At 39.4% G+C, this 15,296-nt stretch overlaps 1 protein-coding gene across 1 annotated transcript in view; it reads right to left on the bottom strand.

The window, feature by feature from the left end:
* Positions 1-561: 561 nt before the first annotated feature.
* Positions 562-15,296, bottom strand: part of morc3a (MORC family CW-type zinc finger 3a) — a 66,513-nt gene continuing 51,778 nt past the window's right edge. Inside the window, exons 18-19 of the mRNA XM_072585621.1 lie at positions 14,627-14,751; positions 562-11,367 (exon numbers count right to left, since the gene is read on the bottom strand). Coding sequence (XP_072441722.1) covers positions 11,226-11,367; positions 14,627-14,751 — 267 coding nt within the window. The 3' untranslated portion in view covers positions 562-11,225. The remainder of the gene's footprint in view (positions 11,368-14,626; positions 14,752-15,296) is intronic.

Raw genomic sequence — 15,296 nt, 5'->3', positions numbered from 1 at the left:
CAATTTCACTCTTGGGCAACTGTGTGGAGACGGCACATTCTGCGCATGTCTGCATGGGTTTCCTCTGGGTGTGCTGGTTTCTTCAGTCCAAAGATATGCAGGTTAGGCAGATTTGGCATATTAAATTGCCCACAGAATCCAGGGATGTCCAGGCTAGGTGGGCTAGCCATTGGAAATGTGGGTGTTACAGGGATAGGGTAGAGGATGGGTCTGGGTGAAATGCTTTTTGGAGAGTCAATTGGACTCTATGTGCTGATTGGCCTGCTTCCACACTGTAGGGATTTTTTGATGAATCTAAGTGTTTGTTCCAATGATGTCTGCTAGGAACGTGAGAGCAATTTGATATGAAGTAGCATAGTTGTGATGTCCAATAGACTACCAGGCTCACAAAAAAAAGTACCTAGGTGAAGTACCAACTGCCTATCAGCAAGAGGAGAATACTGAGAAATAAAAAGCAGAAGAGAAATGTCCCCAGTTAACTATTTTTAAACTGTGTAAAATAGTGCCATAATTTTTTCTCAGTTACAGTCAGCAAAAATAGTTAAAATAATTAACTACAACTATTGCAAACCTTGAAGTTTAATGAATAAAACAAAAATAAAGTGTTAAATGTACACAACATAAAATCTTGTCTGCAAATATTCCAATATATTCATTAAAAAGCTACCATAATTCTCAGTATAAAAATTCCACAAAATATTACAATTATATATTTAAGCACGGAGGCAACTGAGCGCATTATACATTTTCCCATGAACCTGTGATATATTAACATTGAGAACAACATTCACGCCAGCCTGTTGCATCAAGATGTTTGCTTTTTCAGGATCATGGATTACAAATACAGCTTATTACAAAAGGTAACAAAAGAAAAAATACATTCAAAGCTCTGGGACACCGGTGGCTTCGTGAGAACAGACAAAATGTAGAAATGCACTCTCGTTTGATTATAGTTGATGACAATGATCTATCATAATACTTTAAAAACTCCTTAGTCCCCACTTGCCAATATTTAATACACTCAACTTTTATAAAACTTTTTAAAAAAAAAAGAAATGCAAAACCACCGTTGTCTCCCAAAATTTAATATTGCATCATTTTTGGACAAAAAGATAAGAACAGAAATAATAATTGAACTCAAATAGACTTCATGAGTTACCATTTGTTAAAACTAATTAAGACCTCTTTTAGTGAAGTAAACGACCAAAACTACATTTGTTAAATAAAAAAAGCTTTATACTCTTTGAAATGAAAGCTTATTTCCTAAATTACATGCAGTCATGCACCTAATCTTTCATCAGCAACTAACAAATGCAGATTTTCTATAAAAAGTAACTACTTCAAGTTAGACAGTAATCTCTAACATAAAAATGAAACAATATTTTAAGAGCATCCGAAAACATAACATGCACTGTTGTACGGAGACCCCACCACAAAAAAGATAAGACTAAGATATTTATAGCACCTGAGGCCATTTGGCCCAAAGCTCTGACTACATTAATCCCATTTTGCAGCTCTTGTCCCATAGCACTGGAAGGCTATGGCAAAGCAATTGTATATCTAATGAAATGCTAGAGTTTTCTGACATTTGTTCGATCCTTGAATGTTAATTCAAGTTGCTGTTCTTAGTGAACTGACATGAAATATAACTCAGCCAGCATGAAGCCACAAAGACTGCACTTTTCAAGATTCCACAAATTTAGGTAGAAAATAAAACAACGTAATATTTTTCTGGACTTGAAGAAAGTTAGAGACAATGGCTTTAGTGATAGAAGCTCCAATCTGGAAACCATTGGAATGCAGGGTACAACTGCAGACTAAATAAGACTGATTCAATACTATGCAAATTTCAGCCAAATTCATTAAGTGGCAAAAAATTATATTTAGAGAAAGTAGGAGTGGAGGTTCACAGATATTAAGACTCCCACATTACTAAAAAAAAGGTTACCTTAACAGTGAAGTCAACAGTAAGGTTACATTTTCAGATATGCACATCAAGAAAAGAGTAAATTAAACCCAACACTGGCAAGGTGGATAGGGACGTGTCATAGGTAAAATTACTAAAATGAGCAATACCAAATGCTAGCCACAGTCAATGGAAAGCAAAAACAAAACCAGGCAAACAGGGCTGTTGATTCATTATTACCCTCTCTTTCTGTCGCTCAATACAATTCCCGTTTTGAATGTTTGTACATTAACTCAGAGTTGAAAGACCTAGCGATAAGCAGCTCGGTTTGTTTTCACAAAAATTCAGCGGATATCAATAGACAGAATATTTTGGAGTTAAGTCAACCAAACTATATTCAAAGGATCAAACTAATAAATAAGTCACAATAATGTACATTAACTGCACAAAAGTGTGTGAGAAAAGAGCTGATTTGCAGTCTGCTCATTTTCTTTCACTTGGATCAATAAAGTCAACACTGTAATATTAGCCCTAACTTATACACCAATGATCTAGTTTTTTGTTCAGTGTCTGGACAGTCAGGGGAAATTTTGAATTACAGGTTGTCTTTTACTTGAGAATAATGGGTAGCTGGCAATTGAAAGTTTGGTGATGTTAACAGGTGAAACATCTTCAAACAGTGACAAATATTTGCACTTTGCTTCCAGGCCAGGCAGAATTATTACTAGAGGGATCAGATTTTATGAGCTAAACAGACTATTATCTTTTACTTAAATTCTTACATTAGATTACATTTGAAAGCCATAGAAATCATGAATGAAATTTCACAACTAGGTAGTTTTTGGATGCAGCAGTATTGACATTCATCAACGATCAGACTTTTGAATTCACTATTTTCACTTTTCAAAGTCATAAATTAACAAACTTGTTTCTAACCACCCTTCTTAACTCCACACATTTTTCAAATACAAAAGCACAGGTAAGTAAGGCTACTGCATAGTTTTGAAATATAAAAGGAATCTCTGAAATTGCAGACCTGAATCAGAGTAGTTTTGTTCTTAATTTCATTGGAGGAAATATTGAATTTATCATCATTTCAAACAGAGGTGGCTATGGCCAACATTCCATTTCATGATCACTGAAAGTTATTCCCCAGGAGGTAAGATTTTGCGTAGAGATCGACCGTAATTGCCAGTTAACAAGTATATAATGCAGCATGATACAAATCAGAAGTAGGCTGAATTTCAGAAAGTCAATATTACAGTGGACAGCCCTATAAAGACATACTCAAAAGTGCAGCCTGAATCAGTATGCACTCAAGTTCTTTGCATTTATTTATATCAGTTATATTCAGCGTATACAAACAATATTTTGACCAAAGACAGTAGCAATTAACAGATTTCAAAACCTTAACACAAGCTTATCACTCAAACAATTGTAAACAGTATACTTAATGGACATCAGGAAAATTGTTCTCAAATAAATATGTTTGTCAGGTAAGGCAGATGCAAAATGCAAATATTTCCAAAATGCATAAAATTTGCAACAGGTTGAGAAATAGGAACTAGAATCAGGCCAACCAGCTTGAATATAAGAAACAGTGTATTTTATGTTTCATTTATTTATGTTAATAACAAGAATTGTGGACAGTTTACGCAGATAATTATGCTATGAAGTTACTATAGAGTCAGGGTAACAAAACCATTACATCTTTAAAATACATTTAAACATAGAACAAAACAGCGCAGAACAGGCCCTTCGGCCCTCAATGTTGCACCGACCTGTGAACTATTCTCAGCTCATCCCCCTACTCTATCCCAAAATTATCCATGTGCTTATCTAAGGATTGTTTAAATCTCCCGAATGTGGCTGAGTTGACCAAATTAGCAGGTAGGGCATTCCACACCCTTACCACTCTCTGCTTAAAGAACCTGCCTCTGATATCTGTCTTAAATCAATCACCCCTCAATTTGTAGTTATGCCCCCTCGTATAAGCTGATGTCATCACCCTAGGAAAAAGACTTTCACTGACTACCCTATCTAATCATCTTGTATGTCTCTATCAAATCCCCTCTTAGCCTTCTAGTTTCCAATGAGAACAGATCCAAGTCTCTCAGCCTTTCCTCATAAGACCTTCCCCTCCAGACCAGGCAACATCCTTGTAAATCTCCTCTGTACCTTTTCCAATGCTTCCACACCCTTCCAGAAATATGGTGACCAGAACTGTACACAATATTCCAAGTGTGGCCGCACTAGAGTTTTGTATAGTTGCAGCACGATATTGCGGCTCCGGAACTCGATCCCTCGAGGAGTGAATCTTAACACACCATATGTCTTCTTAACAGCACTATCCACCTGGGTGGCAACTTTCAGGGATCTATGTACATGGACTCCAAGATCCCTCTGCACATCCACACAACCAAGAATCTTTCCATTGACCCAGTACTTTGCCTTCCTGTGATTCTTCCCAAAATGCATCACCTCAAATTTAGCTGCATTGAACTCCATTTGCCACCTCTCAGCCCAATTCTGCAGTTTATCCAAGTCTCCCTGCAACCTGTAACATTCTTCCAAACTCCACTGACTTTAGTGTCATCTGCAAACTTACTACCCCATCCACCTATGCCTGCATCGAAGTCATTTATAAAAATGATAAACAGCAGTGGTCCCTAAACAGATCCTTGTGGCCCACCACTAGTAACCGGACTCCAGGCTGAATATTTTCCATTAACCACCATTTGCTGCCTTCTTTCAGAAAGCCAGTTTCTAATCCAAACAGCTAAATCACCCTCAATCCCATGCCTCTGCATTTTCTCCAACAGTCTACCATGTGGAACCTTATCAAAGGTTTTACTGAAGTCCATGTATACCATGTCAACTGCCCTACCCTCATCTATGCTTGGTCACCTTCTCAAAAACGCAATGAAGTTTGTGAGATACGACCTGCCCTTGACTACCTGAAATCAAATTGTTGCTTGCTAGATGATTATAAATCTTATCTTTTATAAAACACGTGGGATTGGTCGACATTACCTCCATTCAGAAATAGCTTTAGATTTTCTCCATGATAATTTCACAGCTAAATTATCCTCTATAGCTGAGACACTTAAAACTATTTAATTTTGATCGATCCACTTTTTATTCTACATATCTATTAGCAAATTACAGCTGAACTATGTGCACTCTGCACAGCAACAACTTGTCAAGTCCACTTTGGCATCCCCTCAGGAACCCATGACCTCAACCATTTTGAATGGCTGAGGTGCATGGGAATGTGGACCTTATGTTCCACTCCAAATTTCATATTATCCAGACTTGGACACATATCCTTGCTGTTTCATTTGTTTTGGAGCCAAAAGTTTGGAACTGCAGACCCAACGGAAAAGCTGCAGTACCTTCAGGAAATTGACAACAAGTCAAGGAGGTCCATCAGCACTCAAGAGCAACTAGTTATGGGAAATAAATAGCAATACTGTCAGCGACACCAACAGCTCAAAAAACAGATCTCAAAAATTATGGTAAGTGCCTTGTAGCAACAAAAATGAATATTTGAGGCTGGATATCAAAATTTGGTCTCAAGATCCAGTCGTGTTGAGTAGTAGATATTCAGCATTGATTTTTATATTAAAAACACAAATATCATTGGTGCATTACATTGGATGCCAAAGGGCTGCTTGCCACCTGGCAGAATGCAGGCTTAAGGCAAGTAATTAGTGGAGAGAGCTAGTGCACCAGAAAGAAATACTCTTCACCGTTCACTTAAACCATCTATTAGCTTGCTGATAAGATAACACAGGTAACAGCCTGGAATGGATTTATTAGCAGCCTTTTGGGAGCGTGTGAGATGTAAAGCACAGTAGGTGATGAAAAGGAGAAACAATGAGTAAATGAATAAAAATGAAAGATTTCATTGTGCACTGGATTTTCTGAAAAAGGTCTAAAGTTATGCTCTAGTTATGAATCGCAAAGCTGACAATGAAACAGCTGAGGCCAGCCTGCAAGACAACCAAACATCTGAACTTGAATGGAAATCTGCACTTCATAGAATGTCTGAAGATCACGGTCTTGAACTTTCAGTTGCACCATTAATATAGACTCTAGAGGGTACCACTGATCAGCCACATTAATACAAGGGCAATGCAAAGCTTGTGCACTCTGTAGTTCAGTTGGTGCCCTCCAAAGTATCTTCACCACCTAGCAAGAGTTAAGTGTGATAGAGCATGTACCATTCATCGAAACCAGAAAAGGCTGATTGCTGAGATAAAAGGGAGTGTTGAGGAGAATTTGAATCTATACACATAGGGTTTAGATGAACGAGAGGTGATTTTATGGAAAGATAAGATTGAGGAGACTTAACATGCCTCACCTCATTGTTCACTCAATGTAGTAACAAGGAATTTCTTCTCAAAAGGTTGTAAATCTTTGGAATTCTCCACATCAGGGATCAGAGAAAATTGACTCACTGATCAAAGTAGAGATAGATTTTAATGAAAGATTTTTGGCCTCAAATGGTTAGAGGAAGCAAGAAAGCAAATGAAGCCAAGATGAGATTAAATATGACCCTACTGGATGACAGGCAGACTCAAAGGACCAGATAACATACGTTTGCTCAAACTCCCAGTGTTCTCCACACTGTCAAGGACACACCTATTATCCTGAATTAAGTGTCTCTGCCACTGGATTCAATACCTACCCCCTCACTACAATCAAAATGTATGGATGTATAATCTTCAGAATGCATTGCAACTACTCACCTGGGTTAGACAGATTGTTATATCTTTAACTGTGACAGTCAGTAGGACAAAAGCAACCGCATTCCAACTACACACTCACTTCAGGTTTCCTTCCTGATTATACACCATACTGAATTGGTGCACATGACCAGTTCTGGGTGAAAATCATTGAATTTCCTCAAGCACAATGTCAGCATATGATTCTTACATGGAAAACTGTTCAAAAAGAGGTAGCCCACAACATCACCAGAGGGCAACAGGGATAGTTAAAGACATCCACACCCCATGAACACACACGCATTAAGCAACCCATTGAACAAGCTTAATGTGCATATTGCACACATTATCTATTGTACAATGGAGAGAGACATTCGTAATGCTGGGTGTAGAATATTTTTGAATGTATACACTAAACCAGAGGTATTGAACGTGGTGGTGATAGTAGGACTTTATATTTTCACAAATGTGATGCTGAATATTCCCTTAGGAATTTTGATCTTATTGTTAGATTTTCCAAAAAAGAAAACTAGCTAGTACTGCAACTTTAAACCCTTCTTCTTAGAAACATTAACATGTACTGAGAATGAAACACAATAATGCACTGACTGAGGACAAAGCATTTCAGTGAAGGGTTGTTCCAGAGTACTTCATTTCTGTATTAAAATAACCAATCTTGCATTCAACTGGCAAGGAAACTGAGAAAATTGTAACCAATACAAGCACTCAGTCCTTATGATCTGCCAAATCATTGTTCACAGGTCCACATACTTGTAAGGTTGGCACCACAAATACACTAAGGACAAAAGGGTAACTAGGGAGAGAATAGGGCCCCTCAAAGATCAGCAAGGCAGCCTTTGTGTGGAGTCACAGAAAATGGGGGAGATACTAAATGAGTATTTTGCATCAGTATTTACTGTGGAAAAGGAAATGGAAGATATATAATGTAGGGAAATAGATGGTGACATCTTGAAAAATGTCCAGATCACAGAGGAGGATGTGCTGGATGTCTTGAAACGCATAAAAATGGATAAATCCCCAGGACCTGATCAGGTGTACCCGAGAACTCTGTGGGAAGCAGGGAAGTGATTGCTGGGTCTCTTACTGAGATACTCGTATCATCAATAGTCACAGGTGAGGTGCTGGAAGACTGGATGTTGGCTAACTTGGTGCCACTGTTTAAGAAGGGTGGTAAGGACAAGCCAAGGAACTATAGACCAGTGAGCCTGACGTCGGTAGTTGGCAAGTTGTTCGAGGGAATCAGGAGGGACAGGGCATACATGACTGATTAGGGATAGTCAACATGGCTTTAGACGTGGGAAATTATGTCTCACAAACTTGATTGAGTATTTTGAAGAGGTAACAAAGAGGATTGATGAGGGCAGAGCGGTAGATGTGATCTATATTCTGGATGTAAGTTTGCTTATTGAGCTGGAAGTTCATTTCCAGACGTTTCGTCACCCTACTAGGTATCATCTTCAGTGGCCCTCTGGGCAAAGCACTGCTGATGATTCCTGCTTTCTATTTAGATGTTTGGGTTTCTTTGGGTTGGTGATGTCATTTCTTGTGGTGATATCATTTCCTTTAGGTGGTAGATGGGGTCCTAACTTGATGTGATTGTTGATAGAGTTCCAGTTGGAATGCCATGTTTCTAGGATGAACAAGCCAAACAGAGACACGCATGAGTATTCCTAGACTTGGATTCCTAGAACATCAACCTGAGCTACAAATCTTCTCAAAACACGCTGTGATCTATATGGACTTCAGTCAGGCTTTCGACAAGGTTCCACAGGGGAGACTGTTTAGCAAGGTTGGGTCTCATGAAATATAGGGAGAACTCGCCATTTGGATACAGAACTGACTCAAAGGTACAAGATAGAGGGTGTTGTTGGAGGGTTGCTTTTCAGACTGGAGGCCTGTGACCAGTGGAGTGCCACAAGGATTGATGCTGGGTCCTCTACTTTCCATCATTTATATAAATTATTTGATTGTGAGCATAAGAGGTTTGGTGATGACACCAAAATTGGAGGTGTAGTTGACAGCAAAGAAAGTTACCTCAGATTACGAGATCTTGATCAGATGGGCCAATAGGCTGAGAAGCGACAGATGGAGTTTAATTTAGATAAATGTGAGGTGCTGCATTTTGGGAAAGCGAATCTTAGCAGAACCTATATACTTAATGGTAAGGTCCTAGGGAGTGTTGCTGAACAAAGAGACCTTGGAGTGCAGGTTCATAGCTCCTTGACAGTGGAGTCACACGTAGATAGGATAGCGAAGGAGGCATTTGGTATACTTTCCTTTATTGGGCAGAGAATTGAGTTGGGCCACTGTTGGAATATTGCGTGTAATTCTGGTCTCCTTCCTATCGGAAAGATGTGAAACTTGAAAGGGTTCAGAAAAGATTTACAAGGATGTTGCCAGGGTTGGAGGATTTGTGTTATAGGGAGGGGCTGAACAGGCTGGGGCTGTTTTCCCTGGAGCGTCGGAGGCTGATGGGTGACCTTATAGGGGTTTATAAAATCATGAGGGGCATGGATAGGATAAATAGACAAAGTCTTTTCCCTGGGGTGGGGGAGTCCAAAACTAAAGGCATAGGTTTAGGTTGAGAGGGGAAAGATATAAAAGTGGGCGGCATGGTGGCACAGTGGTTAGCACTGCTGCCTCACAGCGCCAGAGACCCAGGTTCAATTCCTGCCTCAGGTGACTCTGTGTGGAGTTTGCACATTCTCCCCGTGTCTGCGTGGGTTTCCTCCGGGTGCTCCGGTTTCCTCCCACATTCCAAAGATGTGCAGGTCAGGTGAATTGGCCATGCTAAATTGCCCGTAGTGTTAGGTAAGGGGTAGATGTAGGGGTATGGGTGGGTTGCGCTTCGGCGGGGCGGTGTGGACTTGTTGGGCCAAAGGGCCTGTTTCCACACTAAGTAATCTAATCTAATCTAATCGAGACCTAACACACAATGTTTTCACTCAGAGGGTGGTACGTGTATGGAATGAGCTTCCAGAGGAAGTGTGGAGGCTAGTACAATTGCAACATTTAAGAGGCATTTAAGAGGTATATGAATAGGAAGGGTTTGGAGTGCTATGGGCCGGGTGCTGGCAGGTGGGATTAGATTGGGTTGGGATATCTGGTCGGCATGGACAAGTTGGACTGAAGGGTCTGTTTCCGTGCTGTACATCTCTATGATTCCATGACCAGACCCCTTTTTTATTCCATCATCTCATCCGACCTGCCTGAGTAAATCGATCACATAGTCCTTTGCGGTATATTGGATTGGTATCCGCAATTTCTTGGTATACGCAGGAAGTACATGCCTCTATCCCTCGCAGATTATGAAGACTGAGTGTAAAGCTAAGCTATGTACTTTCAATTAGATGTCAAGAAACAGCATCCAACAAAACTCCTTAATGCAAAGGAGGGATAGATATAAGAGTGCCCTAGACTGGTCTGTAACCTGGCATGCATTAACATATTGATTGCGGTAACAAGCCACAGTTTGCCCAATCTCAACGCTAAGAATAGTCCACCTATTTTTAATATATTCATATAATCCATAGGAAGAGTTCCATCCTGTCCTGAGCTTCCTGTAACAGAGAGTTTGTCTGAGGGCACCCACTGAAACCTTACTACAATCAATGATGCTGGATTTTCTTTCAATAAATATTGAATGATACCCTGCACATCGATTTTTCACTCACCTGTCTTTTATTGGTGGTGTTGATTTCTTGATGGGTAATAGACTCCACATACAGAGTTGGCCTCTGGCAACTCTGCCAAGTGGGGATTTACAGCGTCACAACAGCCATCATAGTAAACAATGATATTCGGTGTTACCAAAATCTGCACTCACCAAGACGACCCAAGCCAGTTTTTCTAATCTTAACCTTTCGACATCGAGGCAGATTGTAGAACTATTTCTGCCAGAGCGGAAAAAAGCAACGCCAGTGTTTGTAGGTTAAAAGGGGAATAAAGAACAGCTAAGTTTTTGCAATTGAGATCACTATTCAGAAAGAAGGTGAAAAGTACATGTCATTACATTATAAAAGACTTATATTGAAATTAATATGAAATTACATAGTGATGTACAGCATCATTATTTAATCCAAAATGTGCACACTATAAATGCCTGGAGGTACATCAACAAAATCTTTTTTTAAAAAATTGAAATGATCTCCAGTTGATCAAAAGTCATAATACCCTCCCATTCCACGGATCCTTTTTGATTAGAAAGATGAGTAGTTGAGAGATTAACCACAGATGGCATGAGTAAAAGATTTGGATATAATACCTCAAAAGAGATAATCTTTGCACAAGATGGGTCAAGAAATTTAGTTTGCATTACTTATTTTCAAGGAACTACCCCATTTTATTCAGCTAGCCTGTAATACATTACTAAAGTAAACTGACTAACAACTTAAGAAATCAATACTTTTGGTCAACAAAAAACAAACAAACAGAAATCATTGTGATCACAGAAGTGCATAATTCGCTTACTTATAAGCTCTGATTTTATCAAAAAAGTATATTGACATAGTTACACAGTCCACTGATGTCTTCACAATATATCCATGTTATAAAGCAGATGATGGCCTTCATGATGTATTGGCAGATAACACCTGTTCTAAAATCTCATCAACAACTTCACTTTCATAGTTTATTTGTGTTAAGTCCAGTTCAGGTATAATCTTAACCAGAATCTGTGCAATGCCAAACCGCAGAGACCTGAGTTTCATACTGTAAGGAATGAAATGTTCACACGTTAACAATTGTGACAGTTGAATAGTTCATTTCAATTAGATGGAATGTAAGACTGTCCTTAACATTTTTGTCCCCCCCAGAGATTCTTGCAAATGCTCCAACACATATCTAATGAAGAATACTACTGCAAAACCCTTTAGGCATTATTATTGTTCAAAACGATCTTCATGTTCAATCATGACAAAACTGTCATAATTGAATTTCACGAGAACAGATTTTATATTAGTTTTTTACAAAATCACCAGCAGTCCCAATATAAACATTAAATCTTCTCAAAACTCGCTATAAACATTAAAATTCATTAGTATGAGAAAATTTCTTTTTAGTTTGAAATGAAACAATTCAAACTTCAAAAATTACTTATTTCAACAATCAGTGCACAGAATGGGCTAAGCTTAACTTCTGTCAACATTCAGAGGCATGTTTCAGTGGGGAGAATGGCTGCATTTTGTTAGTTTCCCCTCCAGAGAAAATGCCAACAGGAACAGGAGCAAAATTTCTTAACAATTGTGAATTCCTAAGCTTACGTCAGGTTTGTCAAACATTTTTGCAGGTCAGGAATAGTTCCAGCTTTCAGTGATATTGTTTCTGCCCAGTTTGAGGGGTAGACAAGAATTATGAAACCCTCTTTTTCATAGTTTCTGAAATCCATTCAACCTGTGCGACCAATGTCAAGTTATGGAGAAATTCTGCAGGCCAGGGAGAGGTGCTGAGGAAGGAGGACAACAAAACAGGCCTTACTGTTTGCTGCAAGTGTTGGGAGCATGACACTGCAAGCAAGCATAGTGTCTGGCAGGAAGGGGGAGTCACAGGCAGATTCCCTGAAAGACACAGCTACCACACAAAAAAAACACCAGCAAAATTGAGACCCCAGACCTTCAATCTCAGACTCCTGAGTATTCAGACAAGCACTTAATAAATACGACCTAGAATGGAAGCAGTCAAATCCCATCCATATTAAACATAGGAAAAGGTGGATAAGCAGCTGCCTGAAATGGCTCACTCACCACCTGAACAGTTCCAAAGCAGGGGAGCACCATGTCGCAGATGTAGGTGACTCTGGCTAGACCAGAATTTCCTGTGAATCCCTAATCGACTCTGGGAAGAAAGTCTGTGCAGAATGCTGAGAAACACCAAATGAGCAGACTATACAGGAACAGGGTAAGCTACTTTGAAGGGACAGGGGAGCAAAGTCAGAAGACGATGCCTCTGTTCCAAGATATGCTTCTTAAGCTTTACAATCTTATGACTGAAAGCTGAAGGGAAAGCCAAGGGGATTGCCCAAGGGCAGGCAATCACAGTGGTCTTGATGGTGATGAGGAGCTTCAATTTCTGTGCAATTAATTTTTTTCCAAAACTCCACATATGACCCTGCAGGACATCAGAACTGCAGCAACCTGATACACCCATCAGATCACCAATAGCCTTTTTTTAAAAAAAATCAGGCTTGCTACAACCTTGTTGGACACACAGCACAACACATCCTGGATGGGTATAGCTCCAACATAGTCCAGGGAGCTTGACACCATCCAGGACAAAGCAGTCGCTTGACTGGCATTGCATCCGCAAGCATCCACTGCTTCCACCACCAACACTCAGTGGCAGCAGTGAGTAGTACCTACAAGATGAACTGCAGAAAATTCAAAGATCCTTAGACAGCACCTTCAAACCCAGTATAACTACCATCCAGAAGGACAAGGGCAGCAGATACCTGGGATCACAATCACCTGCAAGCTCCCCTCCAAATCACTCACCATCCTGAATGGAAATATATCACCATTCTTTCACTGTTGCTGGGTCAAAATCCTGGAATTCCCTCCCTAAGAGCATTGTAGGTTAACCTACAACCGGTGGACTGCAGCAGTTCAAGGCAGCAGCTCACTGCCACCTTCTCAAAGACAACTACGGGCAGACAACAAACGTGCCCCAGCCAGCGACGTCCACATCACAAATGAATATAAAACAAAGAGGGTCACAGGACTTGTGTCAGTCCCAGGATTTACCAGCTTGATGACACGCCTTTCCTTTCCTGTTGCAATGACTGGATCCATTTTGTGCACAGGTAAGGAGGAACATACTTCCACCTGATGTCTTCTGGCCTGAACATAACCCCAAAGCCAATCTCAAGTCACAAACTGTACCCACACCTGACTCCTCCCAAAATTTACATCAATCTTGAGCAAAGTCTGACAGAGTTCACAGATGTAGTTTGAGAGTCACAATGTGACATTACTCACATTTGCCAACCCAGAACAAAAATTGAATTTTTGAAAAAATATTTGTGCATTGAGATAATGCCCTCTGAAAGCTTTTCTTTTTAAAATAGAAGCTTACTAGCACTGAACTTTTCAATGCTATTTAATCATCAGTTTGAAAGCTAAATTTTGGAAGTGTCCTTGTGTTTTATTAAATTCCATTCCAATCAGGAAAAATTCATCAACATTCCCATGGCTGAAACCAGAACCACTGTTTTCATAGGAATTGAAGCTTGAAAATGATTCCAATCATAGGGTCATCGAGTCTTAGAGTGCAACATTCTGCTAAATTCCATCTGAACCCTCTCCAGCTTAATAATATCCTTCCTATAAGAGGGAAACCAGACTGGTCACGGTACTCCAGAAACAGGCCTTAGCAATGTCCTGTGCAGCCGCAACACAACATCCCAACTCCTATAATCAAAACGTCTGAGCAATGAAGGCGAGTATGCTAATGGCTTTCTTAATCACCCTTCTTAATGCCCTGAACCCCTAGGTCTCTCTGTTCTACAGCACTACCGAAGGCCCTACTTTTAATCATATAAGATTTGTTTTACATCTCCATATAAAATGGGTGATTGCAATATCACTAATGTTTTATGTCCACAAAACATTTCCCATTAAAATTGAGGTATCAAATAGATAGTAAATTTACTGCTCAAGATCAAGGTTTAAGTGTTTTGTCCCAACCCTGCCTTTCCAAAGTTGATTGATAATTTCATAGCTTGCTATGAAGCACTGTCCTTCGATCTTGTAGGTCCCTGTTAGGCCTTACTGAGTCATCATTGTTCACCATCAGATCCCCATCTTCAATTCCTTCAAGCCTTGTTTAATCACATATAAGTAACTATTCTGAATGGTAAGCCCCAACACATACTGCACCATTCCTAAGGGTTTTTCCTAATCGGAGTTTGATATAGTTTCCAAATATAAATTTTATTTTTCTTGCCCCTGTAAAATCTCAAAATGTAATGTTTTACCTCGTGTCATTGGGAAGGTTACTCTGTTGTGCTTCAGTGACTTCACGCTTTAAACATTCCACTTCTTTACAAAGATTGGCCCATTTGAGCTTGATGGTATCATTTTCTCTTTGTAATCGCTCAGCCTGTGTCCGGGAGGGAGGGAAGAGTAAAAAAAAACACTTTCATAAAAGGTTGGTCTCCAATTATAAAAATATACTATAGCATTAATTTTAGGAACAAACTATGAAAGTATTATAACAGACAAATCCTAAAATTCTGAGATTTGTATAACAGGAAAAGAAATACTGAAAATCGGGCATACGTAACTTTCCCAGTATTCTGAAATGATGTGGCTAGAAAGGAGCCTGGAAACATAAAATCTAAAATAAAATGATAAGAAATCCTAAAGAGAAATTCTAAGTAGTTGATGCAGGTTGTCATAAAATAATTGAAATGAATACTTAGCTAAATAAAACCAGCCTCAATTATTCACTGGTATAGTGTAATGGAATTGGGAGCAGAATAGTGACCTATGCTATACCCAGTTTGACATCTTGAAGAATGAATTCGTTCCATTCCCCCACTCAAACTAGTTATCATGTCTGATGTTTATTATATTATGGTGACTAAGATATCATGAGCACAATTGTTTAACTTTTCATTTTTGCAACAAATACAGGCTCAACAG

The sequence above is a fragment of the Chiloscyllium punctatum genome, chromosome 15 (assembly GCF_047496795.1).
Source record: "Chiloscyllium punctatum isolate Juve2018m chromosome 15, sChiPun1.3, whole genome shotgun sequence".
Classification (NCBI taxonomy): Eukaryota; Metazoa; Chordata; class Chondrichthyes; order Orectolobiformes; family Hemiscylliidae; genus Chiloscyllium; species Chiloscyllium punctatum.
This window is presented reverse-complemented; position numbering and strand designations above follow the sequence as displayed.